Source organism: Epinephelus lanceolatus, chromosome 10, assembly GCF_041903045.1.
Source record: "Epinephelus lanceolatus isolate andai-2023 chromosome 10, ASM4190304v1, whole genome shotgun sequence".
NCBI classification, from domain to species: domain Eukaryota; kingdom Metazoa; phylum Chordata; class Actinopteri; order Perciformes; family Serranidae; genus Epinephelus; species Epinephelus lanceolatus.
In genome coordinates, this window is record NC_135743.1 from 35,350,229 (window position 1) to 35,373,770 (window position 23,542).

The 23,542-nt window shown below is 41.3% G+C and overlaps 1 protein-coding gene across 2 annotated transcripts in view; it reads left to right on the forward strand.

The window, feature by feature from the left end:
• The window catches only part of zfpm2a (zinc finger protein, FOG family member 2a), a 137,410-nt gene that overhangs the window by 56,499 nt on the left and 57,369 nt on the right, over positions 1-23,542 (forward strand). For both annotated transcript variants that reach the window (XM_033640726.2, XM_078171975.1), the window contains exon 4: positions 8,814-8,938. In XM_033640726.2, coding sequence (XP_033496617.1) covers positions 8,814-8,938 — 125 coding nt within the window. The remainder of the gene's footprint in view (positions 1-8,813; positions 8,939-23,542) is intronic.

Here is a 23,542-nt window from a genome sequence, read left to right on the forward strand (position 1 = left end):
GTCATGGGCATTGCAAGATCCTGGGTTGTCTTTGGATCCCCATAAACACTGAATACAGTTTCCCTAGAAATGATCTCCATCTTGGACCAGTCCATTGCCAATTTACAATGCCAATGCAGGAAGTAGTGTGCTGATTATGTAGCGAGGTGGAAAGTAAGTGTGCTGAGGTCAGGGTGGATGGGCATGTAGCGCATTTGACTTGTCACAGCCCTGTCGCCGACCTGCAAATAAGGTTTGCCTTTTCATTAAAGGAGTAGTGTTTGCTCTCTGGCAGAGAGTTAGATGAGAAGATTGATACCACTCTCTTATCTGCTCGTGAAATATAAGGCTACAGCCAGCAGCCAGTTGGGTTAGCTTAGCACAAAGACTGGAAACAGGGGTAAACAGTTAGCATGGCTCTGTCCAGTGTAACAAAATCCACCTATTAACATCTTTAAAGCTCACTTAGTAACATGTTGTATTTTTATCTGCCCAAAAACTTGAGTGTAAAAATAACAATTTATCATTTTTGGGAGGGTTATGTGCCAATCTATCAGGTAGGTGTGAGCGGAGAATTTAGGCGAGTACTAGGCTACTCAGAGACAAGAAGCAGGTGGCTTCATAACACACTCTAAAAAGACAGATTTTCATTTTTGTACTTCATTGGCAGGGCATTGCTTGCTGTTTTCTCCTGTTTACAGTTGTTATGCTAGGCTAAGCTATCCAGCTGCTAGCTGTAGCTAGAAGTATGGGGGACAGATTTGAGAATGGTATCACTTTTCCCATCTAACCATCAGAAAGAGAATAAGGGCAATTCCCAAAATGTCTAACCAATGACAGTGAAAATGAACAGTGCATCTCCATTTCCTCCCAATGTAAGCCAAAATATCCTGGAAATGGGCACTGTCATGTCACACTGGTGACGTCATTTGAAGTCAGAGCAGTGTGTGATCTCCGCTAGATCAAGTTCCCTTCCATACACCCATTTGACAAATCGCAAGCAGTGGCATTGATTGCAAGCAAAACGATTGACACACAACTGTCATTCATGACCCCGCAAACCCCCTTTTGATAGCATAAATTAAGTTAGATAAAAACAGTCTTTTAGAAAAATTTGTTTGACATGTACCTCGATCTGTGTAGTTTGGAGATGTGCAATCTGCTAACAAGAAGGGGGCGGGGTTTGTGACCTAAACTGCAGCCAGCTACCAGGGGGCGATTGAGATGTTTTGGCTTCACTTTTGGGGAGCTGTCAAGCCGTCCATCTTTATTTTCCAGTCTATTTGTCTAACTGTGGCTTTTGCTTTTTTTTTGTTACCATGCAGAGATATTCTAGAAACCACAAATGTTTTCAACATTAGCACTGATTTGTCAGTAGTGCTCAATATCAGTGTTTTGGCAATGAGGCTGAATCACCTGTATTCGTAGCTGCAACCTTGTCTTCTAGAAATGAAACTTGTATATTAGGCTACTGAATATTTTTTGTAATTACTTTGTGGTGACATCGTAATCGTTGTCTGAATTATGTTCAGAGACAACATTTCTTAAACACTACAGAATCATAAGGAGGTGGTTAGGACTGTGAAAAAAAACACTTTGGTTAAGGTAGATTGTGACCACAGTTAAATGTTATGTTATGAAAAGATAACAGTGGAAAATAATACTGAGGTCACTATAACTGGATAGCGGAAAACAAATGAAATACGTTGTCAGTGAATATTTTGCATACACATTCATTATCAACATTTTTGCGACTTGCCAGGTGCCTTAAGCGGCAACATTTTGTCATTATGTTAATAGAAAGCGTAATTCACTCAGTATTATGTTTCCCTCAAACTTATGCTGTTTCAAATTAGTTGTGTATAAACATAATTTCTAGGAGACAGGGCTGGTAGTCTTTGAAAACAACACTTTGCAAGCATTGTCGGTCCTTCTACAACAACAGCGTGGGAGTCCTCTAACCAAGGGACCCACCCCCCCCCCCCAACCCCCTGCTCAGCCTGTGTGGAGTGTCACAGCTAAAATGCCCTAATCCCTTTGGCTTGTTTAACTCTTTCCCCCCAAAGCCCTCCACAGCCTGAAAACAAGCTGGACCTGAAGGGGTGAATCCCGCTACCAAATCACCCTTCCCTCCTCCTCCTCCTCCCCCCTCTTCTTCATGTGGCCAGACTCATGTGGTTGCCTGGAAACTTGCTCTCCAGTAAACGGTCAACTTTCTCCCCGCTGTTCAGGGCCAGAAGCAGCCACATCTCAGCAGGTTAGGGCGGGTAGGAGGGGGGACAGAGGTGGGTGAGGAGGAGATGAGGTGGCGTTGCTGGTGGTGGGGGTCCTCCACTGTTTTAAAACAAGCGCCTTTCTCAGAGATAATAGTGTGGGCTGTGGGTTATAAATGATGCATTTTGCTCACTAGGACCTGATAATAGCGGTTTGGGTAGGGGCGGAAGAAAGTTCATCGCTCTCTTATCAAAGCTCTCTGACATTTCTCCTTCAGCTGTAAAATTTCATATCACATATCTGCTTTAAAGATGTGGCACCTTTTGTTGAACCGATACAGTACATTCCATTTCACCCCATATGCCTCTCTCATGGTATATTAATTTATAGCCCATTTGCTGGCTCCATAACGCGGCCTGTCAGTGGAGATGACTGGGATTCAGTAAGACATCTGTGAATTGCCACGCACAGGTTATTGAACTTTGTACAGCAGACATTTATTTGCTTTGATTCAAAAGTACTGCTTGATATCAAGAGGGATCATCTGCCGTGTGAAGCTGAAGCATTTTTGCCCACTCGTCTCTGCTGTTGTCGTTCTTTGTTTCCCCATAACATCCGCCCTCACTGTTAATAGGCTCAAGATAACTGGAGAAAGGTGAAGTAAACCATGAGCTCGGGCAGCAATCAGGGTGTTTTTTTAGTGCCGTGGGCAATTACTTTTCCTTGAAGTTGGTTCTTTGAACTAGTTAGAGAAGTAAAATTCATGTTGAAAATAGCTCGAACAGATCCATTGCTTTAACAAATGTTAATCTGCAGTAGCAAGTTGATGATGTCATTTGTCATCTCTGACCATTAGCAGAGACCTTACTCCGGGCCAGAAATTATATTAAGAAAATTCAGGCTTACACTTCATGTGCATTAATAGAACCATTCGTGGTGAAATGTGAATCTATCATTGCATTTCAAAGAATTAAGGGGAAGAATACTTAAGTTGCAGCCTTAAATCAGACCTGTGTGGACATTGTAGCATTTCCATTAAAGGTCCAGTGTGTAGGATTTAGAGGGCTATATTTACAGATATGGAATATAATATACTAAGTGTTTTCTTTACTGTCTAATCTCCTGAAAATAAGAAAAAATGTGTTGTCATTACCTTAGAATAAGCTGTTTATGTCTACGTAGGGAGCGGGTCCTCATCCCCAGGGTTCACCATGTTCACTGCCATGTTTCTACAGTAGCCCAGAACGACCAAACCAAACTCTGGCTCTAGATAACTCATGTCTAACATTACTTGAAATGCATTGCTTGTATTACTAATTCAGAACGTAGTGCTGTATTGCATGACTGTTGAAACTCCACTAGCATCAGGTGATACACGTAAAACAACACTAGCAACATGTTATCGCCAAGGCCACGCCCCCTTTTGGGGGAAATTAACATTAACAAATTAACAGGCTTTCACTCTAAGCTCTGGGACACATAAGATACATGAATATTCACTGTCAGTGTGGTAAATCCCTTAATGATGCTGGTAACTGCTAGCTAACATTAGCTTGAGTGCTAGACTACTGCAGTACAGTCATACAGTCCGGCAGCATCAGACTGTCATCACCAGCGGTCAACTTTTTGTTTTTATTCAGGTTTTTGCATGTGCTCAAGTTCAGACAACTTCACAAAACAATCATTAGACATGTCATAAAACAAACGTTTCAAAATTGTAATCCAAGCACGTTAAATTGAATTGACATCTACAGGATCTTTGATTTTCTATCCCCTGAAAGGGGCGTGGCCTTGATGTTTTTTGAAGTAGGTCACCTGTATGTGCTGGTCTGCTCTATTGGCATATGCAGCTAGTTGGCAGCTGAAATGTATTAACAAGCGAGTAAAGTTAGCAGTCTGTTTTTCCACAATGGCCTGGGAAATGTGAGTTTAATCATGTATGGCTGTATCAATTTTGAGCTATAGGTTACCATATTGTAGAATAACATGAAACATCTTTATTCAGTGTTTTTACTGGTTTAAATCACCTCACGTCTGTTTGTTTTGGAGAGGAAGAGACTTCTGCGAATAATTCGGCTCCCGGTAAAAACCTAATAGGGAATTCGAGCTTGGCACATGGGAAGAGTTTCAGCTGGTTGTAATCTCCAATCCTGCTAGAATCCACTAAATCCTAGATACTACTTCTTTAAAAGAGTAGTTTCCTTTAATCTTTAATAATGTGTCACTCACAAAACAGGCTTGATATGAACTTAAGCTTATATGCTTTATATTGGTTTAAATCTACAGAACTTTGTTTTAAATCCAGGGGCGATCCCAGTGTTTCCAAAGATACCAATGATACCAAACTTCTAGGGAAATGTGTACCAAATTATCCACAAGAATCATCTATACAGAAGTTGTCTTTTTATTTACATGGTAAAGTCATACACAGGATGTACATGTAGTGAATACCAAGCTTAGTGTGAAATAAAAGGAGAATTTTTCATGTTAAGGCTATGTTGAGAAGTGTTAACATTAATATTATTTAAAAGTAGAAAGCGATAGTTCACCTCTTTGAGGGTCTCTGTCTGTCACTTGTCCATACCCATTTATTCTTTAAATCATACCAGGCTGGCATCCTGCCACTAAGAAACTCATTAGTATTCAGTCTTATGCCATTGAAGGGAGAGATGAGGTTCCCTTATTCCTTTACACCATAACAGAAAAGAAAGACAGGACACACATACACACATAAAAAAACAAAAAAAAACAAACAGATGCCAGCGTGGAGCATCTTGGGTGCTATCTGAGGAGGATCTCTCCACACAAAGGGACATTCATTGGTCTGCCAAGTATCTGTGGAGTGCAGGAACAGACCCTAGACTCTAGCGACAGATGATGATCTTATCGAAGGAGGGGTGGGGCGTTGGGGGTAGGTGGCGTTGGGGGGGTGTGGAGGGTGAAGGTGGTGGAGAGGGGTTGGTTGGGATTCGGAGGAGGGGGTACAGCTCTTGAGCCACATCACGAGCCCTGTTTTGCCAAGTGTGTGGCATTTGAGAATTGGATGATGAGGAACGTTGAAGAGAGAACACAGGCGCTGGGTTTGTTAAATCTCCTAATAGCCCATTATGAGCTTTCCTCTCGGTTCAGTCTGTCATTTGCAGTTTGACGGTTTCAACACTGTGACTTCTGTATTAGTACAAAAATGTATTTGTAACAGAGTTGGGATTTTGGGGGCTTGAAAGAAATTGAATTATCACCATGACATCAAGAGTTTTTGCAGCCGCAATTATGAAAATTGTCAGTAGCCCTGCTGATAACAGAACACATCTGTCAGTATATTTTTTGCAATATAACTAAACCTGTAAACGCTCATAGAGAACATACAGACATTGCATGAAGGGAACTCATTATTCATCCACGGGTGTTTTTGTGGAGATCTTCCACCAGTATCTGCAACAGATGTGACAAGCCATCTGTGAGCCAAGGTCCTCAGGCAACATTTGGTGTGAGATGCACACAACTGGCACCTAAACATGGTGGACCACAAACTGCACAAATTGAATCGTACCCCCCCACCCCCCACCCTTCTTGCACCTACACTACCCATTACCCCCATTTCACTCCGAGCATCCCACCCAAAACAGAAAGAAAGGGGAAAGGAAAGGAATCAGAATCGTTGGCTGGGGATGGCTTGAGCTGTTTGTCAAGCGGGGCTAAACAGGAACTTGCATCCAAGCGGTTAAAGGCCGTGGGTCTTATCTGAGGACAAACAGAATGCATCAAGCGGTGGCTGTTGCTCTCAGTGATGACGACCAGCTGTGCACCAATGTTTAATTATTTCTCTGTAATGAGCTTACCCACCTTCCACTGCAGCACCAGGAAGACAGCATGCAACAGCAGGAACACGGGAGGGGAGACGGAGTGAAAGAAAGAATAAGATAACGCTGTCCAGATTATCTCATTTTTGGGCCTATTCCAAAACTGTGCCTGCATTTTTTCTAAAACATACATAAATGTTTAGACAGTGTTGCATAGACCAATTATCTATCTTATTTATCTACCTTTGACAAAGATTTGCTCAAACAAGTGAATTTTTATTGTGGGTGACATTTAACTTTTCACTGTTAACAGAGTGACCACCACTGATGAGTATATGATCAGCAAGGTGTTCTTTGTGGTGGGTATTAACACCAGCTTGATGTTTTGATCATGTTTATGCATGCAAAGGAGCACATAAGCGCACATTTCCATACCGGCAGAACAGACCGACACAATGGCGTGCTGCAGATACACGGCTGATATTTACACAGTAGAACAGGGCTGAATAGGTCATTATACCACATACACATCAGAAAGTTCAGTGATCACTTCAGCCCATTTAGCATGAACCCAATGCCCTGAATACTTATTAACCACATGTGTGAACAAATAGGTTCAAAGACACAATGTTAACAACTCATGTAGAGTTTAATAATACATTAGGATTATTAGCCTGGCTAGATAATATAAAGTTGGTAGACTGGCTTCAGTTGAAGGATCCCAGAACAGTAGATCCAAGACACTGGTCAGATTCAACTTAATCAGAAGGAATTTCAATCAGGTTGAGAGGGGCAGTGTAAACCATTGATCATTTGTTCAGTTGTAAATTATTAGTGCCTTAAAACCACGTTCTCTGTTCTGCGCTTGTTTGCCCCACATGGAAGTAACATTAGTTTGACAAAAGGGGTGCATGCGCAGCCCTTGACATGCCATAACAGTTGTTTCCACAAGCCTCTCGCTGCTGATTTTGAAAGAGAGTTGTTTTTAACTTCAAAAAATATTTTCCACTCTTCTAGTGCTACATTCTTATGAGTGCTCTTTGATTTTAAGACTGTAGTCATATGTAATGCCATTGTTCCAGGCTGAAATGTAGAGCCACTGGACATAACAATCATGCATTGCTACCAAGCAACCTCCAAGGCTGTAAAATGAAGCCAAAGCCGAAGTGCCAAAAACTGCAGTTCACTGAATGGCCACTTGAGGCTGGCTCCTAAACATTCTCAAGCCCCATATACGCCCATGCTAAAATGCACAAATAAACAGCTGGGATAAACATATTTACAGCCTGGTACAAAAAAACGTTTTTGGTCTCTATAGCTAATTTCAACATTTGTGAAACCTGTGGGGGGTGAAGTTTTTTAACTCACTCATTTACATCCTATCAAGGCTTGAAGTTACGCATATTTATGTGCCAGGCCACTTGAGTGATAGGCTATTTGGAGGCCTCACCGCAGTCTATGAGTCGCTGCCACCTCTTGCGACTCCATAGCTCCAGTGACCAAATATGGTCAGTTCTGGCTCCAAAAAAACAAGATGATGACAGCCGAAATGCTAAATGATAAACTGTAATGTCTACTGATAGTTTGCATATAAGGTATTTAGGGGACAATTTGATTTGAAGCTACAGAAAATAACCAGGGTTACACTCAATGTTTCTTAATACTAAATTAGACAGAACAACTTCTTCTATACTGTATGTATTAAATAAATTGAATTTTCTCAGTACGGTTAGAAAGAAAACCCTCTTCTTCTTCTTCTTCTTCTTTTGTTAGGCTATATTTACACAGATTAGACACAGCAAGCAGAAACAATTTGCACAAATCAAAAAAAGATATATTCTGATTAAACGTTTTGGGGCATGTAAACATACAGCTTATCAAATCACTTTATTTAGAGTCCATGTAAACAGTTCAGTTGGAATCTGTAACCAGAATGATTTCAGTCAGATTGAAGAAAAATTGTCCATGTAACCACAGCTAATGATGATATTCTGTAGTGACCCTGATCTCTGACCTCCGAAAGGTCAGTCCATGGATCAAATGCTCATACATGATGAAAGCCTGATAAAAGTCTTGGTCCTAAAAAGATGTCCTTTGTTTCTTGTGTCCAGAAAGTTTAGAAAACCAGAACTTGTAGCTACAGATGTCTGAATCATCAAACTTCCTCTAACAGGGTTCTCAGAGTTGTCAAGGCAACCAGTCAGAAATGTACAGTGGAGAATTTTCCCTTTGTGACACACACACACACAAACACACACACACACACAGGGAAACATCCTCTCTGGTAAACTATGTCACAGCCTGCCATGGGGTTTATCATAACTATTTGATTAATCACCATCCCAAAAAAGTACACTGAATCTAAGAGATAAGATAGCGGGGGGTGACAGGGAGGTGAGCACCGGTAGTTCTAACAGTGCTATCCGGTTTCACTGTTAATTAACTGGAGCTCTGCACAGCACTAACAAGGGCCTAGTCTTCCTGGAGCAACAGAAATAGGCCTGCCACGAGCTGCTCTCGCCAGCCAGCGAGCCTGCACTGTCTCACAGAGATTATCTCAACACAAGACACCTTTCAAGTAAGGTTAGCGCGCCATGTGTCTGAGGAACACCATCAGATGGATGCTCACTTGATTTGCTTATCCATTTTGAAAAAGCTTGGCTTTAACCTTCACTGTTTACTGCTGGGCTTTGAGGCAATAAAGTGATCGCACATGTAGGTTTGCAGGGAAAGGACAATGAATGAACGTCACTGTGATTTGATGTGGAACTTGTGTGCTATATAGAGCACTATAGCTGACTGCTTCTGGTGTGTTTTTAGGGGAGCTGGATGCGTTCCTTAAAGATGGCGAGCGTCGGATCCACAGCCGACAGCAGCTCCCCGTGGGGACAACATGGGGACCCTTCGAGGGGAAGATCGAGATGAGCACTGACAGCCCAGCACTGGTATGTCCTTGTTTTAGTCAACTACTGGATCATTTTGAATATTTGGGTACCACTGTGTAATATTAGCCAACCCCAACAAGACGGGCTCAAAACAATGGTTAGAAATGAGTGGATTAAATGGATGTCATCACAGAAGGCTGAAGTTAATAAGATCAGAGTGATTGAAAAGTTATTTACAGCAAGAGGACCCAGACTCAGCAAAACAAATCTTATCTGGCGCACCCTTCCATTTTTTTTCAGGCCTAAACAGAAAGTAGCTGAACTCTGCTTGTCTTTAGCTTCGTCTATGGCTAAGAGGCCACTGCCAGAGAATCTCAGACAAGGTTACCAGTTCAGCAATGCAGTTCTGTGCCTGATCATGCAATGCTTAAAATGAGCAGTGAAGTTTTAAAATCAATCCTAAAACGAACAGAAAGCCAGTGTAAAGTAGCTAAAACAGCTGTAATGTGATTAGAGCTTTGATTCTCTGCCCAAACCCAATTGGTTGGGCCGTAATTTCTCAATATTCCCCTGGGCGTGAATCGGTTCAGGGTTCTTGCCAATTTCCTGGTGTTAGAGCATTCTGTTTCCATATGAATGAACGGTTAAGTTACACTTTCACTTCGCTTGGCGCTCTGCTGCTCCATATCCAGAGTACGACAGAGGGTGTGGTGCTCTGAACTGGACGGTATATTCCAACAGTGACACAATTTACGAACAGTCCAGTTTGTGCCAGAGTGCATTTTGGCACATGGTGTGGCTATTTACAAATGCACTTTAGCTGACTTTAGCTTGTAATAAATGTTTTTATATTAAATTACTGGGGAAATTCAGTTTTTAATTGGACTCTGGCCCAAAACTGCCGCCATGGTTTGGGCTTGGGTCAAGCTTGGACAGAAAGTATGTGGGTTCATGTAGGTTCAGGCCTGATTTTTTTTTTTTTTTGGAAAAAGCTGAATGAAAGCAAGGAAAAAGAGCATTGCAGTAATCAAGATGTGAGAAAATGAAGGCATGTATGGCAGCTGTAGTGTCCACTCATTGTTTGCATCTTTGCAATGTTCTTAACTTGGAATCCTGGGTCTCGTGTTAGAACATGATGCAGGCCAATACTAAAAATGTCTGTTTGTAAGATTTAGCTGAACAAAGGGGTTAGCTATCGAGTTTTTTTTAGAATAAGTTAGACTTTATTGTGTGTCATAACAGTGTCATAACAAAGTCAGAGGGCTTTATTTGTAGGTGAGGTATACCTTTAATGTTCCTGATGGGCAATTTGAGAAACAGACACTAGTCATGAATACAGCAAAACATATGCTACAAATGCATAAAATGTATCCAGTATCCCACACTGTCAGGGGTAAATCATGGACATTAAGGGTCCACTTATATATAATGAGGCATACTTTGTAAGGTGTCTTTTATAAATGGATTTTGGTAGGTGGTCAAACTGTTAATTGGTGAGGTGGCCCACATGATGTTGTTATAAATGATTTGCTTCAGATGGATTAAATAACAATAATTGATTATTAACTATGATTACACGATGAGTTACAGCTTTTAATGCCTTTCCAAAGTATACCTTATTAAAGGGTAAGTTCAAAGTTTCACAACCTGGACCCTATTTTACCATGTTTTTATGTCTAAGTCACAGAGATGGTAGCTGCAAAACTGTTGTCACTTAAATGTCACTGACATGTTTATTATTTTAAGTGTATGACAACATAGGATCCCTACAGAGATAGACATTTTTGTTAAAGGGTAAGATCCTTTTCTGTCTAACTAGAAACAGCTCTGAAATCTCTACCGCAAAATGCACCAGACTTTAAATGTGTATTAATTTTGTCACTGTAAAACACACTTCATTCAAACTCGACAAAACCAAAATATAACTCTGAAAAAACATCTTGATTCATATTTTCACTGTTCCAGCAATTGCCAGCTCTAGTTTAGTAGAAATAAACCCTTAATTCATCCAGTTAGAGGTGACAAAATGCTGACTGTATGCACAGTAAAATTACCGTTTATTTAGATACGGTCCAGTGGAATTGGCATTTGCAATTCGGGGTCTGTCTCTGTAGGGATCCATGCCATAAGTTTTCACACGCTTAGAATAATTACCTGAGCATGTCAGTAACAAAAACAAGCACTTTTAGTGGATAAAAATGTGACGATGTGAATGTGTTTCAAGTGGTTACATTGCAGCCTGTTTTGCCACTGCCGGTTGCAGCACTCTGGCTCAATACTGGACCGGTTTCAAAAATTGTTGTTCCTATTAATCATTGAGACACAAAAACATGGGGAAATAGGGTCCAGGTTGAAAAATACCAAACTTACCCTTTAAAAAGTGTTTGTTGTTTGGACTAAATGGATAATTAAAACCTGCAGTGATATCACTTTATTTGGTCAAACTTTGCCTTTAGCAGCCATAGAAAACATGATTACCAGCAAGTGCGACATCTAAGGACCATATTAATGACAATTCCCATGACATTCAAACCTATTGAGGTGACTCTTCTGGGATCTGACTGGCCCCCAACAAAAGCCTTTGAAGTGCATCCATTTTAACCATTCAATCTGCATATTTTATTACAAAACACTTTAATTGGTGGATTTTGAGCTCAGTCCAGGCTTCAATTGAATGAAGTCACAATCCATTATTTTTGATGTTAGCCTGCTCACAGCAGCTTTATATCTCTTGTTTCAAAGATCCCAGCAGAGGCTTGTGTTGACCTGCTGCTCTGGTGGAGTGACAAACCCTCCATGGGTTTGATATTCCATTCTGCATTTGGATTAATTAAGAAATTCCTATTAAAAAGTAACCAAGCTCACATTCATCCTGTTAAGAAACATAAGGAAAAGTCCGCAAGGATTTTGGACTCAGAGGCCCTTCCCCCCATTTTTCCAGATTCCTTAAACACATAACTTTATTAAATCATTTTCGGAGCAGTTTCGACTGTTTTCTAAGCTCCCTTCGTGGTTTTGAAGTCATCAGTGGCTTTCAATAACTCAGGCCGTATTATAGCCATGAAATATGGCTTCTCTCAGGGTAAAGCCAGTTATCCTTGGGCGGAAAAGTGATTTGACAGAGCAACACCTCAAGTTGCCTTCCAAAGTAACACACTCCATATATTTCTCCAGCAATCTCTGCATGAATTTCCCTGAAAAACATCCAAAGTCAACCTTCAACTGTCCCCAAAATGACCTGCACACTCACCAAGCTGTGTCATATAAATTATCTCTGTGAACTGTTTGTTGCTTGGGTGCTTTTTTGTAGATGCAAACTTTACAAATTCATCCCCTGCTGAACTAGATGCATAAACTGATTGTTGCTCTTGGCGAGAGTGAAACGTTCTTAACTAACTGCCCTCTGAGGAATTCATCGCTGCTTTCCAGATCCTCCTCAGGTTTTTTTTTTTTTTTTTTTAAGCGTGCAGGTGCTGGTCATCACCTGTAATAGGCTGTGGAAGGGTTACAGAATATGCCAAACCTCCCTCGCAATTAAAAGCCGAGGAAGAAGCTTTGGCATATTGCCTTTAAGGATCTCATGTGTGTCTATTCTCCTGGGGGCCCTTTCAATGCTTTGCTGCTTGCCCTCCTCCTCTCCGAAGTTTCATCTCTCAAATGGGGTACTGGCTGTTAGCAGCTTCTCACTATCTCTCATTAAAGGCTAGGTCAACCCAGCTGGCATGTTTTGTTTTATTGAGCCTCCTTTTAGGGTTCAGTATAACTTTTTTTACTTTGTTTCTTAAGCCAGAAAATATCAGTCAATTCCAGTATTTTCGCACATCATGAGGGAATCATCTCATTTACAGTAGCATAGTTTTATTTTCTTTTTTTATTGAGCTGTTGCCTTGTTAAACATGCAGCCGTTGGCAACATCCCTAATGTGGTGCTGCATTTATCTCAGTTATTTCAGTGGGAGGCGAGAGAGTTGTGCAAATCTTTAAACACTGACACATCAAGACAGGAACAAACCCTGATGCCTCACCTGGAGAGGGAAAAGTTGAAATAGCAAATGCGAGTGTGAGGAGGGAAAAAAGAAGGAGAAGGGGGGAAAAAAGCCTGGCTAGTTTTGATGCATGTCAGGGCGGCCAGTGCTGCAGAGCCAGGTCAGAAGGCGGTAGAAAGCGTTTGAGGTAGAAATAAAGGCTCATTGCTTCATGGGTCTCTACCTCAGCTAGGAGGCACTCTCAGTCATTCTTATGAAGTGTGACCTCCACAGACTATTAAATCTCCTTTTACTCTCTTAGATTTTTTGAAACCATAGAGGTGAATGAATTACCCGAAGGCAGCCAGGTAGATGGCAGGAGTGACACCTCTCTCGTGCCTGAAACACATGACCCGCTGGTGAGATATTGATATGCCCTCTCTGAAATCAAACATATTTTATCCCTTCATCCAGACACGTCATTTAAGATATGACTTTTTAGAGGTCAAGCTATTTTTGTCGAGCCGCTGCGTACGGTGCACAGGTCCGTTTCTCAATCCTTGGCATCACGCCCAGAGAGGGACTAAAGTGTAATGACTCCTTAAAGTGGCTTACAGTAAATAATGAAAATACAGTGAATTTAAGCAGCTTTTGCATTAAACTGGACGTGAGCAGCACTTTGGCACAAGCAGAACCGTTTAGGAGCAGAGTAGGTCCGGCTGGTGTCTGGGGAGTAGTCCTGTGGAGTCTGATAGAGAGGTGGGTAAGGATGGGAGGAGGAGAGGAGGAGGGTTACTGGTCCCTAGAGGCAGCAAATGGGAGCAGGAGCTGGCCTAGCTATATGTGCTGTGGCGTGGGAGCTGATGTGGGCTGGCTGCTGCTGGTGGACGACAGGCCTCAGTAGCTGACCGGGAGTGATGGATGATGCTGAGAAAGAACGACGAGTGGAGCGTTACATGCAGTTGTCCAGACAGGCCTGGAAAGAGAGGTATAAAGCTTGAAAAAGAAAGAATGAAAAGCGAGAGAGAGGGAGGGGAGAGAGAGGAAGCAGGAAAAAACAGAGGGGAAAAAGCATGACAGGAAATCTGGGCATCTGCAGGACAGAGATAGGGTCACATCTCGACCGTTTATCAAAGAGGAAAGCAGATTTCACAGCTGATGGGTCGGCCGTGGCAGGTCTGTAGACCCCAGGGGCTCAGCTTGGCATGAGGGACTGGAGTTATAGTTATTGCTGTTGCAGACCTGTTAACACAATCACATTGCGCTGTATTGGACAGTTCATATGCCTGGCCTTACTGTGGTATTTTTATAGGTTCTTTATCACTGTTGGATCATACAGACTAAATACGTTTTAGTCCAAATACGGAACTTGTTTCCATGTTGATATTTTTATAAGACGATAACAGACTGAGATGTAGCCAAGGCAGCCTTAATCGGAGAAACAGAAGGTTAAACAGTCTAAACTGAAAATTAAGCAGCTGGACAGGCTTAGAGCACTTTGTAGCAAGTAAGGCAAAGGTGAGCAAGGCAGAGGAGGTGGGGGCTCAAAGCTAGTAACAGACAGCAAGACAAAAAATAAATCCTTAAAGAATAAAACACCCAAGAGTTGGCGTTGTGCTGCTGTTGTCAGCCGCTTTCTCTGCTCTGTTCCTCTTCCTCCTCCTCTCCTCTCCTCTCCTCTCCGTCTGACTGATGGAGCTGCCAGAGTGCCGTCTCATCCCTCACTTCTCTCACTGATCAATCAGACCATTAGACTCCAATTACAGCCGCAGCCCCGGCGCAGGTGAGCGACGAGCACATTCAGCCGGCTGCCGACAACGCCTCCGCCCGGCTTCCTCGCACTCTCCAAATTAACGCAAATTAATAGTGACACTCAGACATAAATGTCTGCAATCGAGGGGCTAAATTAACAGTCTGGGTCGAAGCTATTGAGTAGCAGGTGTCTTTAAAAGCGGTAATTACCTATGCTGGACAGAACCGGGAGGAGAAGGTGGCCCACGGTTTGCCTGGAGTAAGAGGCCTGGCCCCGGTGAGCCTGGCTCCCATTGTAGGTGTTAATAATTGATTGGGAGGCGAGCTATTAATGAGCAGCAGATTTAGAGCTCTGTTGTAAATGTGTGTTGATGAGGGTGTTGCCGCCTCTTGTACAATGCCTTACCAATGCTAATTACTGGGGCTTAGTCAAGGTGCACTGTAATGAGTCTGGATTCAATAGAATTGTGGTCTGTATGTGTTTTGAGGGCCTTTTAGCGCAAATTACATGGTAATTGTGATGCAGAAGACTTGCTTAATTCCAGATTAAGATCTATCAGGGCATTTTTTTTATCTTGTCCTCTATCTTAATATACTTGTTGTATACAAGCTACATTTGCTGTGAGCATGGGTTTATGATAAAACAAATCTACTACTCTAATCTCTTTTTTCATACAAGAGTCATGAAACAAAGACAATGATGCGGAAGGATGCATAATAAAAGTCAATAAGTGCTATAGGCTAATGTAATATAATAGCTAATTTAGTCTTAACATAGTATTACAGAATTACCCTTGAATCAAACATCATCATAGTCATAATCATACTATGTTTTATGTTGTTCATATAAAGGCTAGGTGGAATATTTAGTGTTTTAGAAAAGCACTTAAGAAGAATACCTCTGTTACATTTTTGTCTCAGTCTGTGGTTTGAAATGATTAAAGGTACAAAATGAGCCCTTCATAAATTCTCTTAAATTTACGGGTGTTAAGTCTCACACATATTTTTGCTAAAATGTGCATGAGAGCATAGCTATTAAACGCTTGCACATGTGCACAACGTCAAATGTGTGTTTTGGGTCACACTGTGGTGTCTGTGTATGTGTGGGAGGGCATGTGCGAGCGCCTCGGCGTGCGCGTGCAGACTGCTTGCTGTTTTTGGCTGTGAACAGAGAGCTTTAGCTTGTAGACTACAGAGGAGCGAAAATGTCAAGATACTGTCCTAATTTTCACCTGGGACAGAGAGAGAGGCAGAGGCTGTCAGCCGATGGAGTGTGATTATTGTGTAATTTAGTACAAGGGTAGGAATATGGGCCTGTGCAACCAAAAAATGCTCCAGAAATTATTCAGCCCATCACTCAAGCCATTTATCTCACCCCTTTTTGCCCACCCTCTCCCTCCAATATGTTTATTGTTAGCTACCCCTAAACTTTAACAAGTGGTGGCAGATTTTTCTGTTTCAGAAATTATATTTTTCTTCTTGTCATTGCTTCATTAATCAAGAGGAGGCATTCTGAAAAATGTTTTGTTTTGGAAGCTGCAATCTATTTTGTGTGTGTGTGTGTGTGTGTTGTAGTTAATCTGCGCCCGTGGCAGGTTTCCCCTCCGAAACGCAGCGCTAAGCAGCGGTATCGCAGGCCTATTGTTGTAGCCTCTGTCATAGCAAGGAGAGCCTGATGCAGGCCTGGGCTCGCCTGATAAGGAAAAGAGGATTCAACATGGCTGGAAAGGAGAATCAGTGGGACTTGAGAGTGGAGTACGGATGGGGCAGATGCGCTCGCACACACACACATACACACACATACATACAGACTCGCACAGACATACAGAACGATGCACGCATGTTCTACACACATACAGTCACACATGAGCCGACACACACACAAATCATCACCATCATCACACTGGCACATGCCCAGGCAATTATTTACAGTAACATCCAATTACATATGCAAGAAGGCACCCCAGGATAGGACCTCTCTGTAGTATAGCTGCTAAATGGCACACACACATGCACATCCTGAAATATGCATGCATGCACATAAACAAACAAACCATTAAACTAAAAAAAAATGTCCAAGTCCAAACATTTTGATTTATGTTTGCATTTAAAGGTGGCCTGTGCTTTCTATCTGTAAGTCACACTGTCTTGGATATGGTTTGAAAACGCCAGACATTATCAGGACTAACAGGATTTGAATTTCTGTGTTGGACACACAAATAATTTTGGCACAAAGAATGTGGCTTCATCTAATGAAATAATGGGCCCAAATTTTAGGCGGAGAACCAATTTGTGATTGCATGCATCAATTATTTCTTGGGTTTAAACCAATATCAGGGCTGGGGTCTCTTCAGATGGGTAAAATGGTAATTATCTGGCCTGCTTTCCCTCGCACAGTGTCATCCATATATTTATCGATGGCATTATCGATGGTTTTCATGTTCTTACATTAAACGGGGGGGACATCAAAGTAAATGCTATTTAAGTAGCCCTTTAAATCTGGGCTTTTCAACACAGATCAACATGACATTGATGTCTGTTTGTGAGTCAGATGGTAATGGATTGCAGGCTGTGGCAAAAGAAACTCACTACCGTTGTTTTTGTTTTTATTATTGCCATACACATTTCTATATGTTTCCCAAGCCTGCACTTTAAAAGTTTCCGTGTGCACGGCTGGAAGTCATTGCCACCCACAGCTCCATGTATTAGCCGCGAAGCACTCAGTCAGTCAGCTAGTCAGAGCTATTATGGCCACAGCCGAGCTCCACTGTTTGAGAGATAATGCATGGTTGACTTGATCTACAAGTGAACCTGACATTTTGCTGTCCTTACATCACAACACAACTACCCAAACTGATATGGCAGGTCCCCTGATAAGCAGAGCAGGACTCACTGATTTGCTTTGTGCTCACTGTAATGGCTGCATGGTTTCCTCAAACATGCCCAGGATACAGTGACTAGATCAACACACATGTTAAGACAGGGACCATTTGCAGCATAATTCAGTGTTCACTGTTTTAATGATTTTTGAGTAAGTGTAGCATTCAGATCTATAAATACGTTATTTTCTTCTCATAATTACAGCAAATGGTGCTGAAACTGAAACCATGGGTGGAAGTGATGGTGGCAGTATTTTCCAAAAAATAGGACCATATTTCTCAAAAACCAGGTTGCTGATATCACAAGGATCAAAGCTTTTCTCTTTATCTTCTAAAATACAAGATAAACATTAAACACTGACAGTATCCTTTCACTCCTCTATACTTTTGCTTTCATCAAATTAAAAGCACCTTTATGCCACTTAATACTTCCACTCCAAAACATTTCAGAGGGAAATATTGTGCTTTTTACTCCACTACATTTGTCAGACAGCTGTAGTTACTGGCTAGGCTGTAGGATTTGTTTTAAAATCTGAGGGAACACATATGAAATAGTGGGGTTTGGGGTTCTGCTGCCAGAAATTTTTGATCAACACTTAATTTTTGGCTTTCTGGTGAATTTTAAGGCACCAATTTGTGCCTTTTCTGCATCAGTTTAGGGTGTAAATGTAATGTTTAAATGTTTCATGTTTAAAATGGGGGGACAAATGCACATTCTAAATATTGAAGGGGACTTGTTCCCTGTGTCCCCCCTGATATCTACACCCTGATAAGTGGTGACTGGATACTTTGCAGATTTAATATAAACAATTAATTACCTTTTAAAATACAATGTAATTATATAGATTAAATTTAAACCTTATAATGTAATATGTAATCATAGAACACTCAGAAGGATATTATTTCTGCAGAACGCATGATTCCCCATTGACACTTTAAGTACATTTAGCCTCTGTTTAACTAGGATTTTGAACGTAGGACTGTGGCTGGTGACAGAGTATTTTATTTATTTACATTGTTTTATTGCTACATTTACTTAACTAGGTAAAGGATCTGGATATGTTTGCCACCACAGCCTTTTTCCGGTTTCATGCAATATATCAGTGTTGGAAGATGTACTCAGATCTTTTACCAAAGTAAAAGTGGTAATACAACAGTGTCACAATACTCTGTTACAAGTGGAAGTCCTGCATTCAAAATCTTACTTCAGTAAAAGTAAATGTATAAGAAAAAAATATTTTTATAGTGTCAAAAGTAAATACTCATTTTGCAGAATGGCCCATTTCAGAATTATACAAAGTATTTTATATTGGATTGTAATTATTGAAGGATTAATGTGGATTAACTTTAAAGGCTAACTTGAGTATCATTTTACCTGGACCCTGTTTTGCAATGTTTTTGTGTCTTAAGTGACTAATGGAGACAAAACTTTTTGAAATTGGTTCAGTATTGAGCGAGGGGTCTGCAGCTTGCAGCCGTGAAACAGGATGCAATGTAATGTTAATTGGCAATTGTGCACCATCAATGTAGGTCCACTAAAAGTGCTTGTTTTTTCCACTGACAGGCTCAGATTATTTCTCTAAATGTCTGAAAACATTATGGAAGGGATCCCTCCAGAGATAGACCTTTTTGTGAAAGTGTAAGATCCTTTTTGTTTCACCATAAACAACCACGAAATCGCTATTGTCAAACCCACCAATCTCCATTTAAATACGCATTTTATTATCATAAAACACACTTCATTTAAAGTTGACAGAAACAAAATAAAACTTTCAAAAAGCTGTCTTTGTTTGTCTCTCCACTGTTCCAACAATCACCAACTCTGGTTTGGTTGAAAAGAAAAAAAAAACAGAATTCACCCAGTGTGATGTTAAAATATGCTGGCTCTTACCCACTTAAATTATAGTTTATTTAAGTGGAATCTGGATTTCAGAGAGCGATTGTGGAACTGTTTCTGGCAAACAAAAATGATCTTACTTCTATCACTGTAGGGATCTTTTCCATAATGCTGTCAGTCACTTAAAATAACAATCTGAGCCTGTCAGTGGCAAAAACAAGCATTTTTTTTACTGATGTAAACAAATGCCCAGAGTGGTTATGTTGTAGCCTGTTTTGTGGCTGCTGGCTTCAGCTCTTACTGGACTAATTTAAAAGACTGTTGTTCACATTTCTCACTGAGACACAAAAACATGGGGAAATATTGTCCAAAATGAAAAATACCAAAGTAAACATTTAACGTTGCAGCGGGTAAAGGTGGAGCTCATTTCAATGACAGTATACTATACTGCAATGTAGCTTAATCTATGATAATAATTAATTTAATAGTTGATTTATATTTTGTATAAATAATCTATATATGCAAAGCAATTCAAGCTGTCAGATAAATGTAGTGAAGTAAAAAGTTCAATATTTGCTTTCTGTTGCAGGGGAGTAGAAGTAACATGAAATGAAGTAAAGTACAAGTACCCCAGAATTGCACTTTTTTTTATTATTTACATTTCACCACTACATAAAATAATGTCTGCCACAGATTTCTATCCAAATCTGATTTGGTTGCACTTTCTACAATATTCATTCTAAGTATTTCAATTCCTGAGATAATTTACGAAAGCTAAAATGTTCATCATGATGCAATTTATTTATTCTCTGCCACTTTTTCTGTAGAGGGTAGATCCATATTAGATGAATGTGTGTCATTCTGCAGATTTCACACTCAGGAAACATTGCCCACGTCCCTGTAATGACACAGCTCCATCCTCACAGACTCTGAAGATGTGGCCATACTGTAACAGACATACAGGCAGTTGTCGTCCTGCAACAGTGTGTTTAGTCATTGCTCAGCAACAGCAGCAGCAGAGCAGGACCAGTGATGACTGAAAGCCCCAGTGAGGCTCCAGGTCCTAGGGGGCCACTCCTCACACCCGCAGGGCTTGAGGGTGAGCTGGGTGTCCCTGTCCCCCCTCACAACTCTCTGGGTGTTTGCTGTCTGCTTGTGGCCCATCAGGGAGCGACACAGTCTGGATAGCGAACTGTCACACTGAAGATGTACTGTCTGCATGCTTATGTTTTCTGTACGTCGTAAACCCACACAAACAGCTTGACATGAACATTAACATTCATGAACAACTGTTCCATTTGGGATAGCATAACACTTAAACAAGTCACACGCTATCACTTACACACTTATCTTGAGAGTTTTAGGAATTTGAATGGCTGCTTGCTCGCAGCAGATTTGCAGAGATGCTTCTTTAGTTGTGCTATTACAAACAAATAAGCAAAGCTAGGTTTCAGTCTGTACAGCATGTTAGTCTGACAGGCAACAATAGTCAAGCTTAGAACTCCCTGGCTTCACACATATCGCCTTGTTTTTACAGTATGCAATATGTCTTCCCAAATGAATGATTATCCAACACTTCAATACACAACAGACCTCTATTGCAGCAAAGGCGCAAGAGGAAGAAGAAGAACAAGAAGAGGCAAAAAGAAAGAAAAGTGAAACAAAGTTGAGTGGTGCCAGCTGCTTTGCCATCTGTCACTGTCATGGCTGCACTTGTGATATGTTGAAACAACTTTCTTGAAAAGTGGTGCAGATAATCCTCAATTGTTTCCATTTGCAAGCCCCTGATAGTCCTCTCGGTCTTTCAGTACAAAGTGAGTTCAGAGCGGGACTCGATGGTTACTTGAAGTTGGCTGACCAATCTCTCTATTAGCTGTGATTGTAGAATATAAAGCTGCCGTCCTTATCATCTCTTTTAAAGCAAGTATAATATTTAAAGTTTCACTCTTCCATGTTTTGCCGCTGGTAATGAGACTTTAAAACATCACCAAAATGATATATGATTTACAGCAAAGACCTTTCTACATAAGCAGTAGTGCCCCCAAGAAGGGGCCAGGGGAGACCCCTGCCCCACCCTTATCCAAACGCTAGCCCCCCCTCGGCAAAAATATTTGGTGAGGGAACAGTTGCCATGACCATTTTCAAAAGAGATCCTTGAACTCTCACCTCATGATATCTGAATGAACTATGTACCCACAAGTCTCTCCTATACTTGAGAGGTTTTGTTCCCAGTAACTGTTTTGTATATTACATCAATTTACTCCCTCAAATTAAAGCTGTATATTTGTCTTTTTAAGGAGAGGGATAACCAGCCTATTTGAGAAACAGTGAATCACCTGATATGTTCCAGCATCAGTCTGTGCACATCAGATAATTAGTAATATCAAAAGTAAAATGAGAAACTAAAGTATATAAGTATGTGATTCCATAACTCTCCATACGTAGTTTTCAGCTAGCCTATATACTACAACAGCATAATCAATTCCTAAAATTCAGTTTTGGCTTTTGGTTTGGCTGTGCCACCCCAAGATTTTCAGTGGCTCTTTCTGGCCACCCCTATGCAAAATTTCAGTGGGTGCCACTTTACAGGAGCATTGTCACTCTTAGAAATTCCGCAGTTTTCCTCCTCTCTTTCCCTCTTGTCACATTGGCGAGGGAAGTGGAGAAGCACAGAGGCTTCGCTTGCTTCACCTCCTTCAGAGAAAGAAGGACGGCCACCCTACAGGGAGGCAAACTCCTGCTGGTAGACCTTGATAAGTCCTCGCTGTCCCCTGTCCTGGCCTTAGCCCTCTGATCCTCAGCCTAGTTGGCTCAGGGCCTACCAAAGACAAAGCCCTGTCAAAATGACTCCGGACGGATGAACAAGCGAGCAGAAATTTCAAGTCTTCTGACACACACAAAAAAAAGGTTAGCATTGAAGATAAGAAAGCCGATAGGTGCTGGAAGAGATGAAGGTCTGGACAGTGTTCATTCGCTCCCTGGTGGTCCGAAACCACCTCATTAGATGGATGTGTATGAGGCTGTCAAAGCAGGAATATTATACCACGGGGTCGTCAGCAAACTAATTGGGTAACAAAGACCATTTCCAGCCCGAGAAACCCATCTTTTAACAGTCAGTGTGCTGAGACTCTGATAAGAGAGTTCACGTCTAATGCATTTAGCGAGGGGCGAGTTCACCATCTTTATCTTATTTACTTAACTTGGTGTAAATATTGTTGGTCTTTTTACGGTGGATTTAGTCAGACCCCATTTCTCTGAAGTGCACCCAGGGATCAAACTATTGAACACTCCAGCAATATGGAGATGATCAGGTGGTATGCAAATCACAGATACCTTTGTTCAGTTGGTTAGTCATTAGAACAAAGTTACATGTGATGCATTTCATGTGTTTCTTCTCTTTGTTCTTTGTCTCAAATGTTTTCTAAAACTTGTTCTTCTTTGTGTTTATTGTAATTATTATTCTCTACACTTTGATATAGATAGAGCTCAGTTTCTAAGCCAGGGGTTGAGACTGGCTGCATAGAGTGAGAGAAATATAAAATCACATACAGTAGATGCTATTCTCATGCATCATGAAACTTATAACTCCACCAGAGAAGAGAGGGGAGTTCAAAAGAATATTAAAATCCAATACCTAAAGGGGGGCGCGGAGGTTTATCTTAAGTCAGGGGCTTTATTCGAGCATCATGCCTACTATTTTATTGTTTGTCTTTATTTACTGCCTCTGACTGATCCTAGTCTTCCATGTGTGGTTATGAGAGCAGGGATTTGTTGTGACCCCATTGACTGATTGACTCTTGAGTTCCCTTTCTCCCTCTTTGAAGAAATCCCCCAGTCCGCATGTTTATTCCCGACAGAGAAAGAGTGGTTCTGTCCAGAGAATATGCCACCTGCCACCTTGACCCCCAGGGGCCATGGTAATATCCATACAGGGGAACATTACTGGCTCCGGGTTCCCTATTATGTTCCCTCACACAGCTCCTCGCTGCTCAGGGAGTCAGCCCTAACTTACATGCAAAAGATCAAACAAGTCCTTCCCAATTGAATTCAAATGGGAAAAAATTCCGAGTAATTCAAACAGTGAGTAGTGAAGCGACGGGGCAGCTCTGTCCCCCTGACCAAAGCCAAACACAAGAAGTACATGTGTGCATATGCGCACTCTACCTCCAAGATATGATTAAGTCCTGGAGCACATGCATTACAAATTCAGCTTTCTCTTGTTTACAACTTCA